The following is a 16,613-nucleotide window of genomic DNA, read 5'->3' as shown; positions in this document are numbered from 1 at the left end:
AACGTTAGCTAGCTATCTAACAGTACACTTTAACATGAAATGAAAACGACTGTCAAAATCAGAAACGTGTAATATCTGAAAATGTAGCTAGCTAGACTATCTTACCCGTATACATCATGGTTGGATGCTTCTCCCTGTCACGGATGCCATGGTTGCCCTTAGTTTGAAGATGTAATCCGGAGACAGGTGTCTCCTTAGCTATCATACCCTAATTCCACTGATTTCAAAACTCGGTCCTCCAGAAAGTGGAGAGCAACACTTATGCAGTTCTACTAAGCAATCTTTTTTTTTTAAGCCGCATCAGACATAATTACCTACACATACTGACCAGCTCAAATAGACAGAAGCATGCTATATGGCAGACCAATCTGAACTCATCTCTCTGCATGTCCAGGTCACTCATTATCTCAGCCAATCATGGCTAGCGGGAAGGTTGCTGTCTTTTTCTGTGGCTAAACCAACTAGGCTCGTAATTTAACCATTTTATTAGTATTTACAGATGGCATACAAGTCTGTTATTAAGGCACATTAAAGTTCACGTTCCAGAAGGCATTTCTGCCAATAAACACATTTTGATAAAAATAAAAAAAAGTTTCCTGTGAAGTAGTGACCCGCGACATACGCCTAGTTTCCTGAAACTAAGGTGTACAAAAAAAACACTGCCTCCTTCATACACGTATACGCACTGTCATTAAAGGTCATTGTATCAATGCATCCCATTTCCTGTATTAGGCTACGTTTACACAGGCAATTCCAATTCTGATATTTTCTTCACTAATTGGCCTTTAGACCAATCAGCTCAACTCAAAAAAATATATCTGATGTGAAAAGATCTGTGATTGGTCAAAAGACCAGTTAGTGGAAAAAACATCAGAATTGGGCTGCCTTGTCTAAACGCTGCCTTAAAGACATAGTGTCTGTCTCACCTTGACAACCTTGTCTGCCCCAGAGGTCAGCAGCCAGCCTGTGGTAGGCTCGTAGTGCATGTAAACTATGCTATGTTTGCTGTCATGGAATGTCGCCGTGGGCGCCCGGCTGTAAGACAGGGGGTGGGGGGAAAACACTTATCACCATGGGAACAAACTATAGGAAAAGATGTGATGACCAGAGGATGTTATTTGAGGATTTTTTGTGCAGTCGTGTGTGCGTGCGTGTTACTCACTCCTCGTCCGTGATGGACTCGTGGCAGCTGTCACACACCCGCACCTCGAACTCGAAGCCCATGAGAGGGATGGTGGAGCGCTTGGCCGAGCACTTCCCACACACTGCCTGCCCACACTTCCTGCAGTGGTGCTGGGGGAGAGGAGATAGGAGACACTGAGCCTTGGGTTCGGCCTACTCGGCTTGCAGATAAGGCCATTGTGCATCCATCTCACTTGCCCTCACTCATGTAGTCAATCAGCGGAGGCCACACCAGGGCTATATTCTGCATTTCACACTGCCATAGAGGGTTTGGTTGTTTAGCAACAAAACGGACGAGTGTGCGCAATTATGGGGCAAAACAGGCGGGGTTGGCTTAGATTGTTCACAACATGTAAACTATATTTTGTCTCCAATATTTATTGAAAACAAATTCATTTGCACAATGAGCACTTGTTGTCTTTCAAATACATCGTTACGGTTGTTGGTTTGCTAGCAAATGTTTTGCCATATTAGCATAGACATGACATCAGTCAAAACAAGACATGGTATCAAGAACAAGATAAAACTAGCTGAAACAAGCCATGATTCCCCGCATGGCAGCTTATTGTCATTGTTGCTAGTCATCTGGCCATCCAGAATCACAACAACAAACTTGTGCCCCATTGAAGCATGAGCATTGTTTTCGTGATGTTCTCAGCTAACCCATTTACAGGAACAACATTAACTATATTTTTTTCCTGCCCTCTTGTGGACAATAGGTGAACTACACCCCACAGTGACAGTATGGAGCCCACTGTACCTGGCGCAGGCCGATCGTCTTACTGTCCCACATCTGTTTGAAGTTCCAGAAGAATGGCTGCTCACACTTCTGACACGAGTCACTGTCCAGCCACTCTGGGGTCTGAGGGAAGACAGACAGGTTGAAAACAGACCATAAATACTGCTCTAGAGTCAGCTTCTCCTTTCTCAATCCTACCTTTAACCATCAGGAGTTTTAAAAGGAAAGTAACCCAGATTCAGCGCTTCGGTATAACCTAAGTGAGAGAAAGAGCCATAGGTAGTCTACACGGAACACTAATTTAATTCAGAGTTTGTCATACTCTCTCTGTACGTGTTCCTATGGCTGTGGTTTAAATCAGTCCATTTCAGGTACCCCTCCATTGTGACAGAAACAGCCCGACAAAGCACTCTTCCATACCATGTGGTCAATGACAGAGGTGACAATGCACTCACAGAGCTGTGACTGGCCCATATCTAGGGCTAGACAGATTCTATGGAAGAAAGGTGTGCATGTGTCTGAGGGACACAACGCTGCCCTGTGCTCCAGCTAATCCTATACACAGCCCTGCCCAACACTCAGGCCTCACTGCAGACTTAGCTCCATAGCACATACATTATGCCGCTCATTCTCCTTCCCTCACCCACTCTCTCCCTGAAAGTCCTATTGCATCCAAGCTCCTTAAGGTTTGTGGGGTGTGAACCTTTGAACCTTTCTACTTCACACACATCTCACTGCCTTGAGGTTTTGTCTTCCTCCCTCCTTTTTCTCCATCCCTCCATCTTTATCAGTCCATTCCTCCCTCACCTCCTGTCTGGTCAAGTCCATGTTCCAGATGACGATGCCACCATCTGAGCTGCAGGATATCAGCTGACGTGTGTGTGGCGCGTAGCATAGGCCCTGGACCTTCTCACTGCATTGTTAACACACACACACAGGCAGTGGAACACACCTAAGAGTATGTGGTACAATGACATCCCTGGTTGTGACATGAGTCACTTTACCCCTACTTTACAACTCTCCAACAACATGACTGAACGTTAAACAGCCTGGAGTTATGGATAATGACTGAACAGAAGCGCCCCAAAAGGAGACTACTAGGGGCATTTCAACAGTTTCTAAGACCGTATCATATAGATTAAAGGCCCATGTTTTTTTTATACATTTCCACACTATGAAGTTGGAATAATACTGTGAAAATTATGATAATGCCCTTTGAGTGTAAGAGCTGTTTGACAAGACCGCCTGAAATTTCTGCCTGTTTTGGTGGGATGGATTTTGGCCTGCCTGGTGAGATCACCAGGCGGTAAATTAATTAACAGACCAATAAGAAGGAGAGTTCCAAACCTCTGTCAATAACAGCTACTTTTCCATTTTCTCCTCCCCACTCAGACCACTCCCAGACAGTCCTAGCTAAATTCTTGCTTGATAAATTGGTCTTTGCTAAGAAGCTATTTTTGCTTCTTTTTGACCATTTTAATTGAAAACAATTACAGTAAGGTACGTCATTGTTACCCAGAAATGATTTGATATTGAGATAAAAACTGCTGCATTGGGCCTTTAATACACTGCTCAAAAAAATTAAAGGAACACTAAAATAACACATCCTAGATCTGAATGAATGAAATAATCTTATTAAATATTTTTTTCTTTACATAGTTGAATGTGCTGACAACAAAATCACACAAAAATTATCAATGGAAATCTGGAGGTTTGGATTTGGAGTCACCCTCAAAATTAAAGTGAAAACCACACTACAGGCTGATCCAACTTTGATGTAATGTCCTTAAAACAAGTCAAAATTAGGCTCAGTAGTGTGTGTGTGGCCTCCACGTGCCTGTATGACCTCCCTACAACGCCTGGGCATGCTCCTGATGAGGTGGTGGATGGTCTTCTGAGGGATCTCCTCCCAGACCTGGACTAAAGCATCCGCCAACTCCTGGACAGTCTGTGTTGCAACGTGGCCTTGGTGGATGGAGTGAGACATGATGTCCCAGATGTGCTCAATTGGATTCAGGTCTGGGGAACGGGCGGGCCAGTCCATAGCATCAATGCCTTCCTCTTGCAGGAACTGCTGACACACACCAGCCACATGAGGTCTAGCATTGTCTTGCATTAGGAGGAACCCAGGGCCAACCGCACCAGCATATGGTCTCACAAGGGGTCTGAGGATCTCATCTCGGTACCTAATGGCAGTCAGGCTACCTCTGGCGAGCACATGGAGGGCTGTGCGGCCCCCCCAAAGAAATGCCACCCCACACCATGACTGACCCACCGCCAAACCGGTCATGCTGGAGGATGTTGCAGGCAGCAGAACGTTCTCCACGGCGTCTCCAGACTTTGTCACGTCTGTCACATGTGCTCAGTGTGAACCTGCTTTCATCTGTGAAGAGCACAGGGCGCCAGTGGCGAATTTGCCAATCTTGGTGTTCTCTGGCAAATGCCAAACGTCCTGCACGGTGTTGGGCTGTAAGCACAACCCCCACCTGTGGACGTCGGGCCCTCATACCACCCTCGAGTCTGTTTCTGACCGTTTGAGCAGACACATGCACATTTGTGGCCTGCTGGAGGTCATTTTGCAGGGCTCTGGCAGTGCTCCCCCCTGCTCCTCCTTGCACAAAGGCGGAGGTAGCAGTCCTGCTGCTGGGTTGTTGCCCTCCTACGGCCTCCTCCACGTCTCCTGATGTACTGGCCTGTCTCCTGGTAGCGCCTCCATGCTCTGGACACTACGCTGACAGACACAGCAAACCTTCTTGCCACAGCTCGCATTGATGTGCCATCCTGGATGAGCTGCACTACCTGAGCCACTTGTGTGGGTTGTAGACTCCGTCTCATGCTACCACTAGAGTGAAAGCACCGCCAGCATTCAAAAGTGACCAAAACATCAGCCAGGAAGCATAGGAACTGAGAAGTGGTCTGTGGTCACCACCTGCAAAACCAGTCCTTTATTGGGGGTGTCTTGCTAATTGCCTATAATTTCCACCTGTTGTCTATTCCATTTGCACAACAGCATGTGACATTTATTGTCAATCAGTGTTGCTTCCTAAGTGGACAGTTTGATTTCACAGAAGTGTGATTGACTTGGAGTTACATTGTGTTATTTAAGTGTTCCCTTTATTTTTTTGAGCAGTGTATATTGGGGTTTTAATACTACAATGGAGACTACATTTGAAGACTGTATTGGAGGACTCTGTTGAGGTTCAGCGTGTGAATCTTACTTGTGTCCCTGAAGTTCGATGGCGGTACCTTTGCGTCCCCCGATGTCCCACATGATGATGGAGTGATCGGAGCTGCCGGAAAACAACACTCTCTGGACCGGGTCCCAACACAGCGCTGTCACATTGCCTAAAGAGAGCAGAACACATAACACACATTCCATCACTGGATCTTAAACTTGACCTGGTCAAGTGGAACAAACACAATAAACTAAAAGGCCTCAATGATTAGAAAGTGGACAAAAGTGACTCTGAGCAAATTCAAGTTGATTTAGACAAAGTTGAATTTTAAGAAAGCAAATTCAATGAACAGACTTTCTCAATAATTGCCAAGTCTTTTGCTTTTAATGAACCACAATTCATCCCTCTTGAGCCATGCTAGAGCACCCCCTTATGTCTAATTCAAAGGGAAATATGTTCCAGTGCTTTTCACAGGCAGATATTTGCATAATGACAAACATTTGTAACCCTACTGATAACAGACAGGCCTGGAATAGTGGTGATGTCAGCAACATTGTCAGTCACACGCTCTTCTGTCAATATAGGAAGTAGAGGAGATGTGAGAGTGCTAAAACAACTGACCCCAGATCAGAACAGAGGGTTTATAAATAGCTGTGAGGGTTGTCCTCTGGAGTGTACAATGTCCCACACTACACCTCTGTCACTGCTGGCGAGTGGCCGAGTGGCCAGGAGGGACAGTCAGTTGGGGTGAAAACATGGAAATAAATAAAGTGGGTAATAGACCGATTTATAAAATCTCCATGATTTTTGAAGACCTGGGTCTAAAATAGTATGTGTTTTCTTTCAAATATTTAGGGGCTTTATTTTGCTTCCTCTGCGTATTGGAACCAATGGAGTAGTCCCAAAAGGTGGTGTTTCGAGGCTGGGGGAGGATGGGGTACTATGGGGTACTATAGGTAGGGGACGAGTGTTGTTTTGTAACATGGGGCGTAGTAGTAGTACCTGTGTGTCCTTTGAAGGTGGTGACCAGACTACAGCTGTCCTGCTCCAGCTTTAGGATGGTCACCTGACCAGAGTAGTCACCCACAAAGGCGTGCCTCGTCTCCACGTCGAACCTGGGAGGGGCACGGTCAAGGATGGTCTGCAGCAAAAACATGATAGTGGCAATGACCGTTTAACTCAACTGTTTGCATCTGAGCAACTTGACGGATTTGCACACACTGTATTTATTCTATTCAATCAGTGTTAACTGGTTGAAACCTACTCGTATCTGATCTGTATGTGGTTCATTCTATTCAGTGAAGGACTGACTGCATTATACTTCTTAATTTCCAACAAAAACAATCCACATCAGTAAACTTACCACCACAGTTAACTGTTCATTAGCTACAAAATCATATGTATTTAGTCTCAGATCTCAAGAGAGACCTTTCAGTGAGAGGCCAGAATGATAACAAAGCAATCAACAGAGAGAAAAAAATAAGACAAATCTTTTCACAGAGCATAATCTAATTTCTCCTCCTTCTGAAAAGGGTTGCTGTACTAATCTGATTCCAGGCTAACTCAGAACTGTGGTTGTTTAGACAGAAAATACACATTCCAAGTAGTTCTTTCATTTCAACAATTTTGAATAACATACAATGACTGCTCTGGGTTTGTAAAAAGGCATACAAAGCCAAAACAAACAAGATGGCTGCCATATGTCCGAACATCGTTTTGTTTGTTGTATTTAACATTGGAATTGTTTATCCCTGTCTTTGAAGCATAAGTCAGTCTTAAGACCTCACAGAGCTAGTTGGTATTGAGAGCCCTCCACAGCGGAGTGGACCCAAACCTTTTATCTCGACCATTACAGAAATCTCCCGGACCATTGCCTTGGACTGCATGACTGAAGTCTATCGTTAGCCTCCCCCATTAAGAAAAGCTACTGGGACGCTTATCTGGCTCCCTCTCTGGTCTACTGCATCGTGGGAGAAAGCGGCAGAGGGCCATGTCCCCCCATAGCGCCTTGTTGTCATAAAAAAATACACTTGTTTGAGGTGAAGGAGACACAGTCAAGTGCTGTTATCACTTGAAATATTGTCTGTGGCTTTACACTTCACACACAGGTAGTATTTGTTAAGATATTTGTGACATAGCAACTAGGGCTGGAATTGCCAGGGACCTCACGATACAATATTATCACGATACTTGGGTGCCGATACGATATTTTATTGCGACTTGATGTTCCAAACATATTGCTCACTATACGTCTTCTGCAGAGAGACAAGAGAGAGCACGAGAAAACTAGTTTTGATCAGTCAGGGAAATAAAAAAGTGCTGAAATCATGTTGGCTCAGTATTTAAAAAGAAGGGATGAAAAATACCTGAATTTTTCATACAGCCGACTAGCGCTAGCTAACGCTACCTACAGTAGCATATTATTCAAAAAAAATAAAAATGTATTTATTTATTTTTGACAAATCGATACTTGGAATCAAATATCATTCAAAACTCATTTTGCGATATGTAACTGTAATGATTTCCCCCAATCACTAATAGCAACAGCATGTGAATAGAACAGAATGAATAGAATAAAATAGAATAGAGAAATATGGTTTGTAACAGCCGAAGGATACTGTAGTCCAGAGACCCAGGCGGTGGTGCGGTATAACCCAAGCTTTGTTCCACTCTCAGAGCAGTGCCAGGTGAAGTTCTTGTCCTGTCCTGTACTGAGGACCCACTCCATCTCCAACACAAACAGCACCACTGTCACTCTGCCCTGGTGGGCTGACACAGAACACACACAATGTCATGTTAATAAACAAAAGATACTGGTGTAAATATGACCATACACTGTCATATACTGTACATAGTATAACAGTAGACAGATTGGTGTTCTTCGCATCCTTTAAAATTGATCAAAACAGACAAGATTGCAGTCGTACAGTAGAACTGTTGGCAGCAAGCTCAATCTTAGTATATTGCCTTTAGAGGCCTTGTAGCTAAAACCAACCAAAGCACCATGAATAGAAAAAACATCCATTATTTTGCCAGGTTTCAACCCTTCCTGCCATTGACCAGAGTCAGCTGAGTCACACAAAGAACACAGCCTGTGCCCACACTTCCCATCTCACCCAGATAGGTCTGTGCCGGGGTCATCTTGTTGTAGTCTTCTGACAGGATGAACTCCTGAAACACAAGAAGTATGTCACTCACTGGTTTTCCCAAGAAAAAGCACAATATTTATTTGATATGGACATACTTTTAGGTCAAAGTTACACAATGCTTGAAATTACCTTCTGATGCAAAAGGAAGTGCTTAGGTTTAGCAAAGTATATCCATGTTAATTTTAGGCTATTTAGCCAATTAATAAAAAATGAATGCAATTATTCTATAATAACCCATCTAGACTCAATTTCACAGTGCAACTGCCTGGGTGACCAAGCCATTCCAGTAGATTAGACATATTTAGTATCCCTGTGTTGATTGATCCACCTAACTGCTTAGCCAATCATGCGGAAGATTAGGCTACTCAGAGACGCAACCCCTTTGGCAGTATCGATCAGTGCTGGTGTCTGGAGAAGCAAAGATTCAGAGCGAGAGAGTAAGAGAGACAGTAGCTAGCTACTCAGTGACCCACTAAATGTTAAACATGAAATCATGAATTGAACCAGCCCAACCAGCCCCCAATCTGGCCCTGGGGTATGGGCTTTGGTATGTGTATCAAGCTTGACTGTGGGATAAGGCTGGATGCTTGGTATAAAAGTATGTCACACCCAATCATGAGTGTATCTTAGACAACAGAAACAGTCACTTACAGAGATGGTTCCATTCTCCATCCCCACAGACAGCCTCCTGGTCTCTGGGTTAAAGGACATACAGGAGCAAGAAGCTAAGAAGAGAAAGGAAATGACAAGTCTAAGAAAATGTGTGCAACGTATACAAGTGTGGGGTGTCTCCACTCTCCAGTGCCATTGCAATGTGCTTTGAGGGGAAAATCACTGACTGGGCTAGTGACTACATGATGGAATGTCTTGCACAACATGCAGAGAGAAAACACAAGGGAAGTAGGGAACATGTCAAAAGGAAGATGATTACTTGCAGTACACTTTAGGAAATGAAACTGAAGAGGGTGGTGACTTTATGAATGACTGAAGACAGCCTTTCCAGACAGGCACATGCATTTCTATTGGAATCACAATGTGGAATGCATTTAAAACGTAAAAGCCTGCCAGGTACAATAAACCCAGCAGTAAAGATGCATCAGTTATTCATTAAAGGCCCAGTAAGTCAAAAGTGATTTTCCTGTGTTTTATACATTTCCACACTATGGAGGTTGGAATAGCCTAATACTGTGAAATTGTGAACATTATGATAATGTCCGATTAGTGTAAGAGCTGTTTGAAAAGACCGTCTGAAATGTCAGCCAGTTTTGTTGGGATGGAGATTTGGCCTGGCTGGTGACTAGAGCTAGGACGATAAACCGAAAATGATCGACACCAACCAAACCGACCACTTACAGTGCATTCGGAAATTATTCAGACCCCTTGACTTTTTCCACATTTTGTTACGTTTTGTTACTCTAAAATGGACTTCATCAATTTTTTTCCTCATCAATCTACACACAATACCCCATAATGACAAAGCAAAAACAGGTTTTTAGAAATTTTTGCAAATGTATTACAAATAAAAAACTGAAATACCTTTTTTACATAAGTATTCAGACCCTTTGCAATGAGACTTGAAATTGAGCTCAGGTGCATGCTGCTTCCATTGATCATCCTTGAGATGTTTTTACAACTTGATTGGAGTCCACCTGTGGTAAATTCAATTGATTGGACATGATTTGGAAAGGCACACACCTGTCTATATAAAGGTTGCACAGTTGACAGTGCATGTCAGAGCAAAAACCAAGCCATGAGGTCGAGGGGAACTGTCCGTAGAGCTCCGAGACAGGATTGTGTCGAGGCACAGATCTGTGGAAGGGTACCAAAACATTTCTGCAGCATTGAAGGTCCCCAAGAACACAGTGGCCTCCATCATTCTTAAATTGAAGAAGTTTGGAACCACCAAGACTCTTCCTATAGCTGGCCGCCCAACCAAACTTAGCAATCGGGGGAGAAGGGCCTTGGTCAGGGAGGTGACCAAGAACCCGATGGTCACTCTGACAGAGCTCCAGAGTGCCTCTGTGGAGATGGGAGAACCTTCCAGAAGGACAACCATCTCTGCAGCACTCCACCAATCAGGCCTTTATGGTAGAATGGCCAGACATAAGCCACTCCTCAGTAAAAGGCACATGATAGCCTGAATGCCAATCATCACGTCTGGAGGAAACCTGGCACCATCCCTACGGTGAAGTATGGTGGTGGCAGCATCATGCTGTAGGGATGTTTTTCAGCGGCAGGGACTGGGAGACTAGTCAGGATCGAGGGAAAGATTAACGGAGCAAAGTACAGAGAGATCCTTGATGAAAACCTGCTCCAGAGCGCACAGGACCTTAGACTGGGGCGAAGGTTCACCTTCCAACAGGACAACGACCCTAAGCACACAGCCAAGACAATGCAGGAGTGGCTTCGGGACAAGTCCTTGACTGGCCCAGCCAGAGCCCGGACTTGAACCCTGATCTAACATTTCTGGAGAGACCTGAAAATAGCTGTGAAGCGACACTCCTCATCCAACCTGACAGAGCTTGAGAGGATCTGCATAGAAGAATGGGAGAAACTCCCCAAATACAGGTGTGCCAAGTTTGTAGCGTCATACCCAAGAAGACTCTAGGCTGTAATCACTACCAAAGGTGCTTTAACAAAGTACTGAGTAAAAGGTCTGAATACTATTTCTGTTTTTACTGTATTTAATTTTTTTTTGCAAAGAAGAAAATAAAAAAAACTGTTTTTGCCTTGTCATTATGGGGTATTGTGTGTAGATTGATGAGCAAACATTTAAAAAAAAATCAATTTTAGAATAAGGCTGTAATTAACAAAATGTGGAAAAAGTCAAGAGGTCTGAATACTTTATGAATGCACTGTATCGTGGACATTTTACTGATATTGTTCATTACGATAAATAACCTATAGGGCCCTACTAGAGATATGTGAAGCTCGAAATGAAATAAGTTAGCTAATATGGGTGATTGTTAATGGGACAATTGATAGCTGCAACATTCAAAGTAGTAGTAGTTTTAAGGGTAATATACAAAATTAAAAAACTATGGTGCACATTAATGTTATAAACATATTGTTAAATGTATCGTTATCGTGATATTCAGTCAATTTAACTTGATATGGATTTCTGTCCATATTGCCCAGCTCTACCAGGCAGTAAATGAGTTAATAGACCAATAAGAAAGAGTTCCAAACCTCTCTGCCAATAACAGCTAGTTTTATTCTCCCCATGCAGACCACTACCAGACAGTCCTAGCAAAATTCTTGCTTGAGAAATTGCTCTTTGCTAAGAATATTTATTTTTTGACTATTTTAATTTATTTAGAATTACTTGATTGAATTACTCTGAAATTATTTGATAGAGATAAATACGGCTGCATTGGACCTTTAAACATTGGGTCAAACTGAAATATAGACTAAATGGTTGTTTACCTCATTCAAACTGGAACAGATGTTAAAACAGATTCCATACTGGCAGAAGAGCTGACTGTTCACAAAATGAGGCCAATGGAATAGCTAGGCTTTTATAAGCATTTTGCTACACCAGCGATAACATCTGCAAAATATGTGTACGCGACTAATCATTTTTTATAAGTAGGGCGAATCCATGCCAGCGTAGGCAGAAAATATTTTGGTATCTCAGATTGTTCTAGCAATTCTCACATAGAAACTTCACTGGGAGGAAGTATGTTTAACATCCTTTTTACATTTGTATCACAAACCATTTTTGAGAAAATCATGATAAAAGTGGCCATACAGTACCACAGTACGAGTCATAATACCCATAAAAACAGGGAAATGGTTCCAATTGTTTTCCCACCATTCATTTTTCCCCATGGGGGATTTTCGAAACACTTCAAATAAGAGCTGTGTTTCGTGTAGGCTTACCCTGGTGTGACGTTTTGATAACCGTGTAAATCTCTAGGACAAGTTGACTTTTATCAATATATTTGCTGGTAAATTTCCCCCCCCTCCCCAAAAAATGCTAATTGCTAATGTGGCAATCAATAACTACAAATACCACGGTGATCTGGACGAGACAGCCGAATCGAGGCAAAGGTAAGAATCTCTGGATTAACTACAGTGGGGAAAAAAAGTATTTAGTCAGCCACCAATTGTGCAAGTTCTCCCACTTAAAAAGATGAGAGAGGCCTGTAATTTTCATCATAGGTACACGTCAACTATGACAGACAAAATGAGGAAAAAAAATCCAGAAAATCACATTGTAGGATTTTTTAATGAATTTATTTGCATATTATGGTGGAAAATAAGTATTTGGTCAATAACAAAAGTTTCTCAATACTTTGTTATATACCCTTTGTTGGCAATGACACAGGTCAAACGTTTTCTGTAAGTCTTCACACCACACTGTTGCTGGTATTTTGGCCCATTCCTCCATGCAGATCTCCTCTAGAGCAGTGATGTTTTGGGGCTATCGCTGGGCAACACAGACTTTCAACTCCCTCCAAAGAGACTGGCTAGGCCACTCCAGGACCTTGAAATGCTTCTTACGAAGCCACTCCTTCGTTGCCCGGGCGGTGTGTTTGGGATCATTGTCATGCTGAAAGACCCAGCCACGTTTCATCTTCAATGCCCTTGCTGATGGAAGGAGGTTTTCACTCAAAATCTCACGATACATGGCCCCATTCATTCTTTCCTTTACACGGATCAGTCGTCCTGGTCCCTTTGCAGAAAAACAGCCCCAAAAGCATGATGTTTCCACCCCCCATGCTTCACAGTAGGTATGGTGTTCTTTGGATGCAACTCAGCATTCTTTGTCCTCCAAACACGACGAGTTGAGTTTTTACCAAAAAGTTATATTTTGGTTTCATCTGACCATATGACATTCTCCCAATCCTCTTCTGAATCATCCAAATGCACTCTAGCAAACTTCAGACGGGCCTGGACATGTACTGGCTTAAGCAGGGGTACACGTCTGGCACTGCAGGATTTGAGTCCCTGGCGGCGTAGTGTGTTACTGATGGTAGGCTTTGTTACCTTGGTCCCAGCTCTCTGCAGGTCATTCACTAGGTCCCCCCTGTGTGGTTCTGGGATTTTTGCTCACCGTTCTTGTGATCATTTTGACCCCACGGGGTGAGATCTTGCGTGGAGCCCCAGATCGAGGGAGATTATCAGTGGTCTTGTATGTCTTCCATTTCCTAATAATTGCTCCCACAGTTGATTTCTTCAAACCAAGCTGCTTACCTATTGCAGATTCAGTCTTCCCAGCCTGGTGCAGGTCTACAATTTTGTTTCTGGTGTCCTTTGACAGCTCTTTGGTCTTGGCCATAGTGGAGTTTGGAGTGTGACTGTTTGAGGTTGTGGACAGGTGTCTTTTATACTGATAACAAGTTCAAACAGGTGCCATTAATACAGGTAACGAGTGGAGGACAGAGGAGCCTCTTAAAGAAGAAGTCACATGTCTGTGAGAGCCAGAAATCTTGCTTGTTTGTAGGTGACCAAATACTTATTTTCCACCATAATTTGCAAATAAATTCATTAAAAATCCTACAATGTGATTTTCTGGAGAAAAAAATTCTCAATTTGTCTGTCATAGTTGACGTGTACCTATGATGAAAATTACAGGCCTCTCTCATATTTTTAAGTGGGAGAACTTGCACAATTGGTGGCTGACTAAATACTTTTTTCCCCCACTGTATCTAATGTTAGCTAAATGTAGTAATGAATAAATTAGCTACATTTCTTTAAATGTACAATTCCGTGAACTGTCTTGTGCAAATTTTAAATTGACACAATACCTGTTTAGCAAAGGTTTCAGCTAGAGATGATGTGCAGGATCTTGCAGGGATTTGTAGTCTTGCATGTCTACTTTGATGCTAATTAGCATTTTCGAATATGAGAATAAATAGAGTCGAATATATTGATAAAAGTCACCTTGTCCGAGAGAGATTTACATGGTTATCAAAACATCACAAGGGTAAGCCTCCATAAAACACAGCCCTTATTTTAAGTGTTTCTAAAATCCCCAATGGGAAAAATGAATGTTGGAAAAACGATTGGAACCATTTCCCAGTTTGACCGCTAGGTTTTATGGGTATTATGACACCTCCACTGTGGGGCTCTATTTTAGGTCCTTTTTACACCTATACATGCCTCCTGTAAGACCCTATGATGCGTGATTTGTACATGATACAGACAACATCCTGGTGTCATTATACTCCTTATAGTGTGCTCTGAAATATGGAGTAGGTCTAGATTCTTAAATACACATTATTCTATTGAACAAGTCTTACAGGAGGCATGTATAGGTCTAAAATGGGCCTAAAATGGCACATTTCATTATGATTTCCCCCCAAAAAAATGTGGGATACAAATGTGACTCCCAATTAAGTTCTTATGTGAGAATTGCCAGAACAATCGGAGATCCCAAACATATTTTCCGCTCTGCTCCTGTAGGTAATTGGGCCTCCTGTAGCTCCGTTGGTAGAGCATGGCGCTTGCAACGCCAGGGTTGTGGGTTCGATTCCCACGGGGGGGCAGTATGAAAAATGTATGCACTCACTAAATGTAAGTCGCTCTGGATAAGAGCGTCTGCTAAATTACTCAAATGTAAATATAAATGTAATGAGAGGTGATGACTCACCTGGCATTGTGTGGTAAACGCTGGGCCAGTACTGGCCACTGTCTCTCTTCAGCCATATCCGGATCGTCCTGCGGGTCACATAAAGCCATTCTGTTTATGTATGGGTCGGGACTATCAAACTGCCATGACTGGAATCAGCCTGTGGGTGAGAATTTTACTGCGCACTAACAGAGAGATTACCAGTGGGATTTTATGTCAGCTGACTTTGACAAGCCTAGCTGTTTTTATGTAGTCTGCATGACAGTATATCAGTGTAGTCGATAGACAGACGATGTGGAAGTCAGCGATCTTTGCCGATTAAATTCAACTCCATATAAAACTACGTTTTATCAAAAACTACTGATTGTATTACAATGTATTACAAATAAAAAACTGAAATACCTTTTTTACATAAGTATTCAGACCCTTTGCAATGAGACTTGAAATTGAGCTCAGGTGCATGCTGCTTCCATTGATCATCCTTGAGATTCCTTCATCCTTGATGGCAGCACCCAAAGAATAGCCCGCAATTACACAAGACATTGTTCTGTAACGACATTGTTTTATGTGATGTCGGAGCTCAAATCCGCCCACACTAGTTGCCACTCAACTCCATCGTAAATGGCGAGTTGAGTTTAGTTGATAAGATATCTCTGCGTATTTTAGTTAAGAGAAACTATTTTCACACCACTTCGATACCTTAGTGACTTTTTCGTAACAGGTTATGAGAACTTATGCAGCAGGTTAGAAGATAGGTGAGGAACGCTCAACTCCGTTATCGTATATCGAGGCGGAGTTGAGTATTGATAATTGGTCGCGCGATTTGCTAGCAACAACATTGAGTCAGCATCAGTTGATACTTGTAAAAATGTACATTCTGAAAACTCTTGTATATATGCTTGTCCTGTACAACTGCGGGGGTTCTAAAATTCATACTTTTAATAACAACTTTTAGCGAATAAAACCACGGACTTTTTCCTCATAAGTCGGTGGTTGTATTTGATAAAAGTTGTTATTAAAAGTATGAATTTCAGAACCCCGCGGAAAGACCGCAATTGTAGGTACAGGCAGGCCTAACAGTTTTCAGAATTGACATTTTTACAAGTATCGACTGGTGGTGACGCAATGTTGTTGTTAGTAAATGGCGCGACCAGTTATCAATACTCAACTCCGCCTCGATGTAAGAACAGAGTTGAGCGTTGCTCGGCTAGTTAGAAGACTGAGGTTATGTTTATGGAAATGGTTAGGTTTAGGCCTAGCGAAAATCCTCTCCTAACCTGCTACGAAAATGATTTAGTATCTTAGTGGCGTGAAAAGACTGTGACTTAGTTTTAACGCGGGGTGACAACGACCAGCCAGCCATGACGACCGTAACGTAAATACAACAAACTCGAGCAATGACAAAAGCCACTTATTAGCGATAGGGAGCTTATAGTGCAAAATCTATGTAATATTATATTTTACCTACTGTAGTCACGTATTTGACAACATGGTCTCAAACAGTATCATCCTACCTGTCCTCGGAGACGCTGATCACCCCGTCCTCCTTTGGAATTATGACCGCCGTGTTCACAACATCTTGGGAAGCCTCGATTTTGTTGAGCAGAACAGGCGTCCGAGTCTGCGGTTTGGGTTGTATTTCTGCCGCCATGCCGGAGGTATAGGCCTAGCTCCTTCGCCGGTTTTGGCTATCCGTAACATAACACCCTAGTCGAGCCGCATAGGTATTCGAGATTGTAACAGCACTTTGAACACAGCACACCGTGTGTTGTGACAGCCAAAGATGCTGC

The 16,613-nt window shown here is 42.8% G+C and overlaps 1 protein-coding gene across 3 annotated transcripts in view; it reads right to left on the bottom strand.

The window, feature by feature from the left end:
• Positions 1–16,613, bottom strand: part of LOC121571741 (WD repeat and FYVE domain-containing protein 2) — a 27,819-nt gene extending 11,206 nt beyond the window's left edge. For all 3 annotated transcript variants that reach the window (XM_041883396.2, XM_041883395.2, XM_045209176.1), the window contains exons 1-11: positions 16,338–16,613; positions 14,845–14,912; positions 8,898–8,971; positions 8,214–8,268; positions 7,716–7,866; positions 6,100–6,212; positions 5,140–5,266; positions 2,729–2,834; positions 1,943–2,044; positions 1,163–1,293; positions 927–1,035 (exon numbers count right to left, since the gene is read on the bottom strand). In XM_041883396.2, the coding sequence (XP_041739330.2) occupies positions 927–1,035; positions 1,163–1,293; positions 1,943–2,044; positions 2,729–2,834; positions 5,140–5,266; positions 6,100–6,212; positions 7,716–7,866; positions 8,214–8,268; positions 8,898–8,971; positions 14,845–14,912; positions 16,338–16,474 (1,173 nt within the window). In that variant the 5' untranslated portion in view covers positions 16,475–16,613. The remainder of the gene's footprint in view (positions 1–926; positions 1,036–1,162; positions 1,294–1,942; positions 2,045–2,728; positions 2,835–5,139; positions 5,267–6,099; positions 6,213–7,715; positions 7,867–8,213; positions 8,269–8,897; positions 8,972–14,844; positions 14,913–16,337) is intronic.

Source organism: Coregonus clupeaformis, chromosome 29 (genome assembly GCF_020615455.1).
Source record: "Coregonus clupeaformis isolate EN_2021a chromosome 29, ASM2061545v1, whole genome shotgun sequence".
Lineage (NCBI taxonomy): Eukaryota > Metazoa > Chordata > Actinopteri > Salmoniformes > Salmonidae > Coregonus > Coregonus clupeaformis.
Note: the sequence above shows the minus strand (reverse complement) of the source record. Positions and strands in the feature narration are given on the sequence as shown.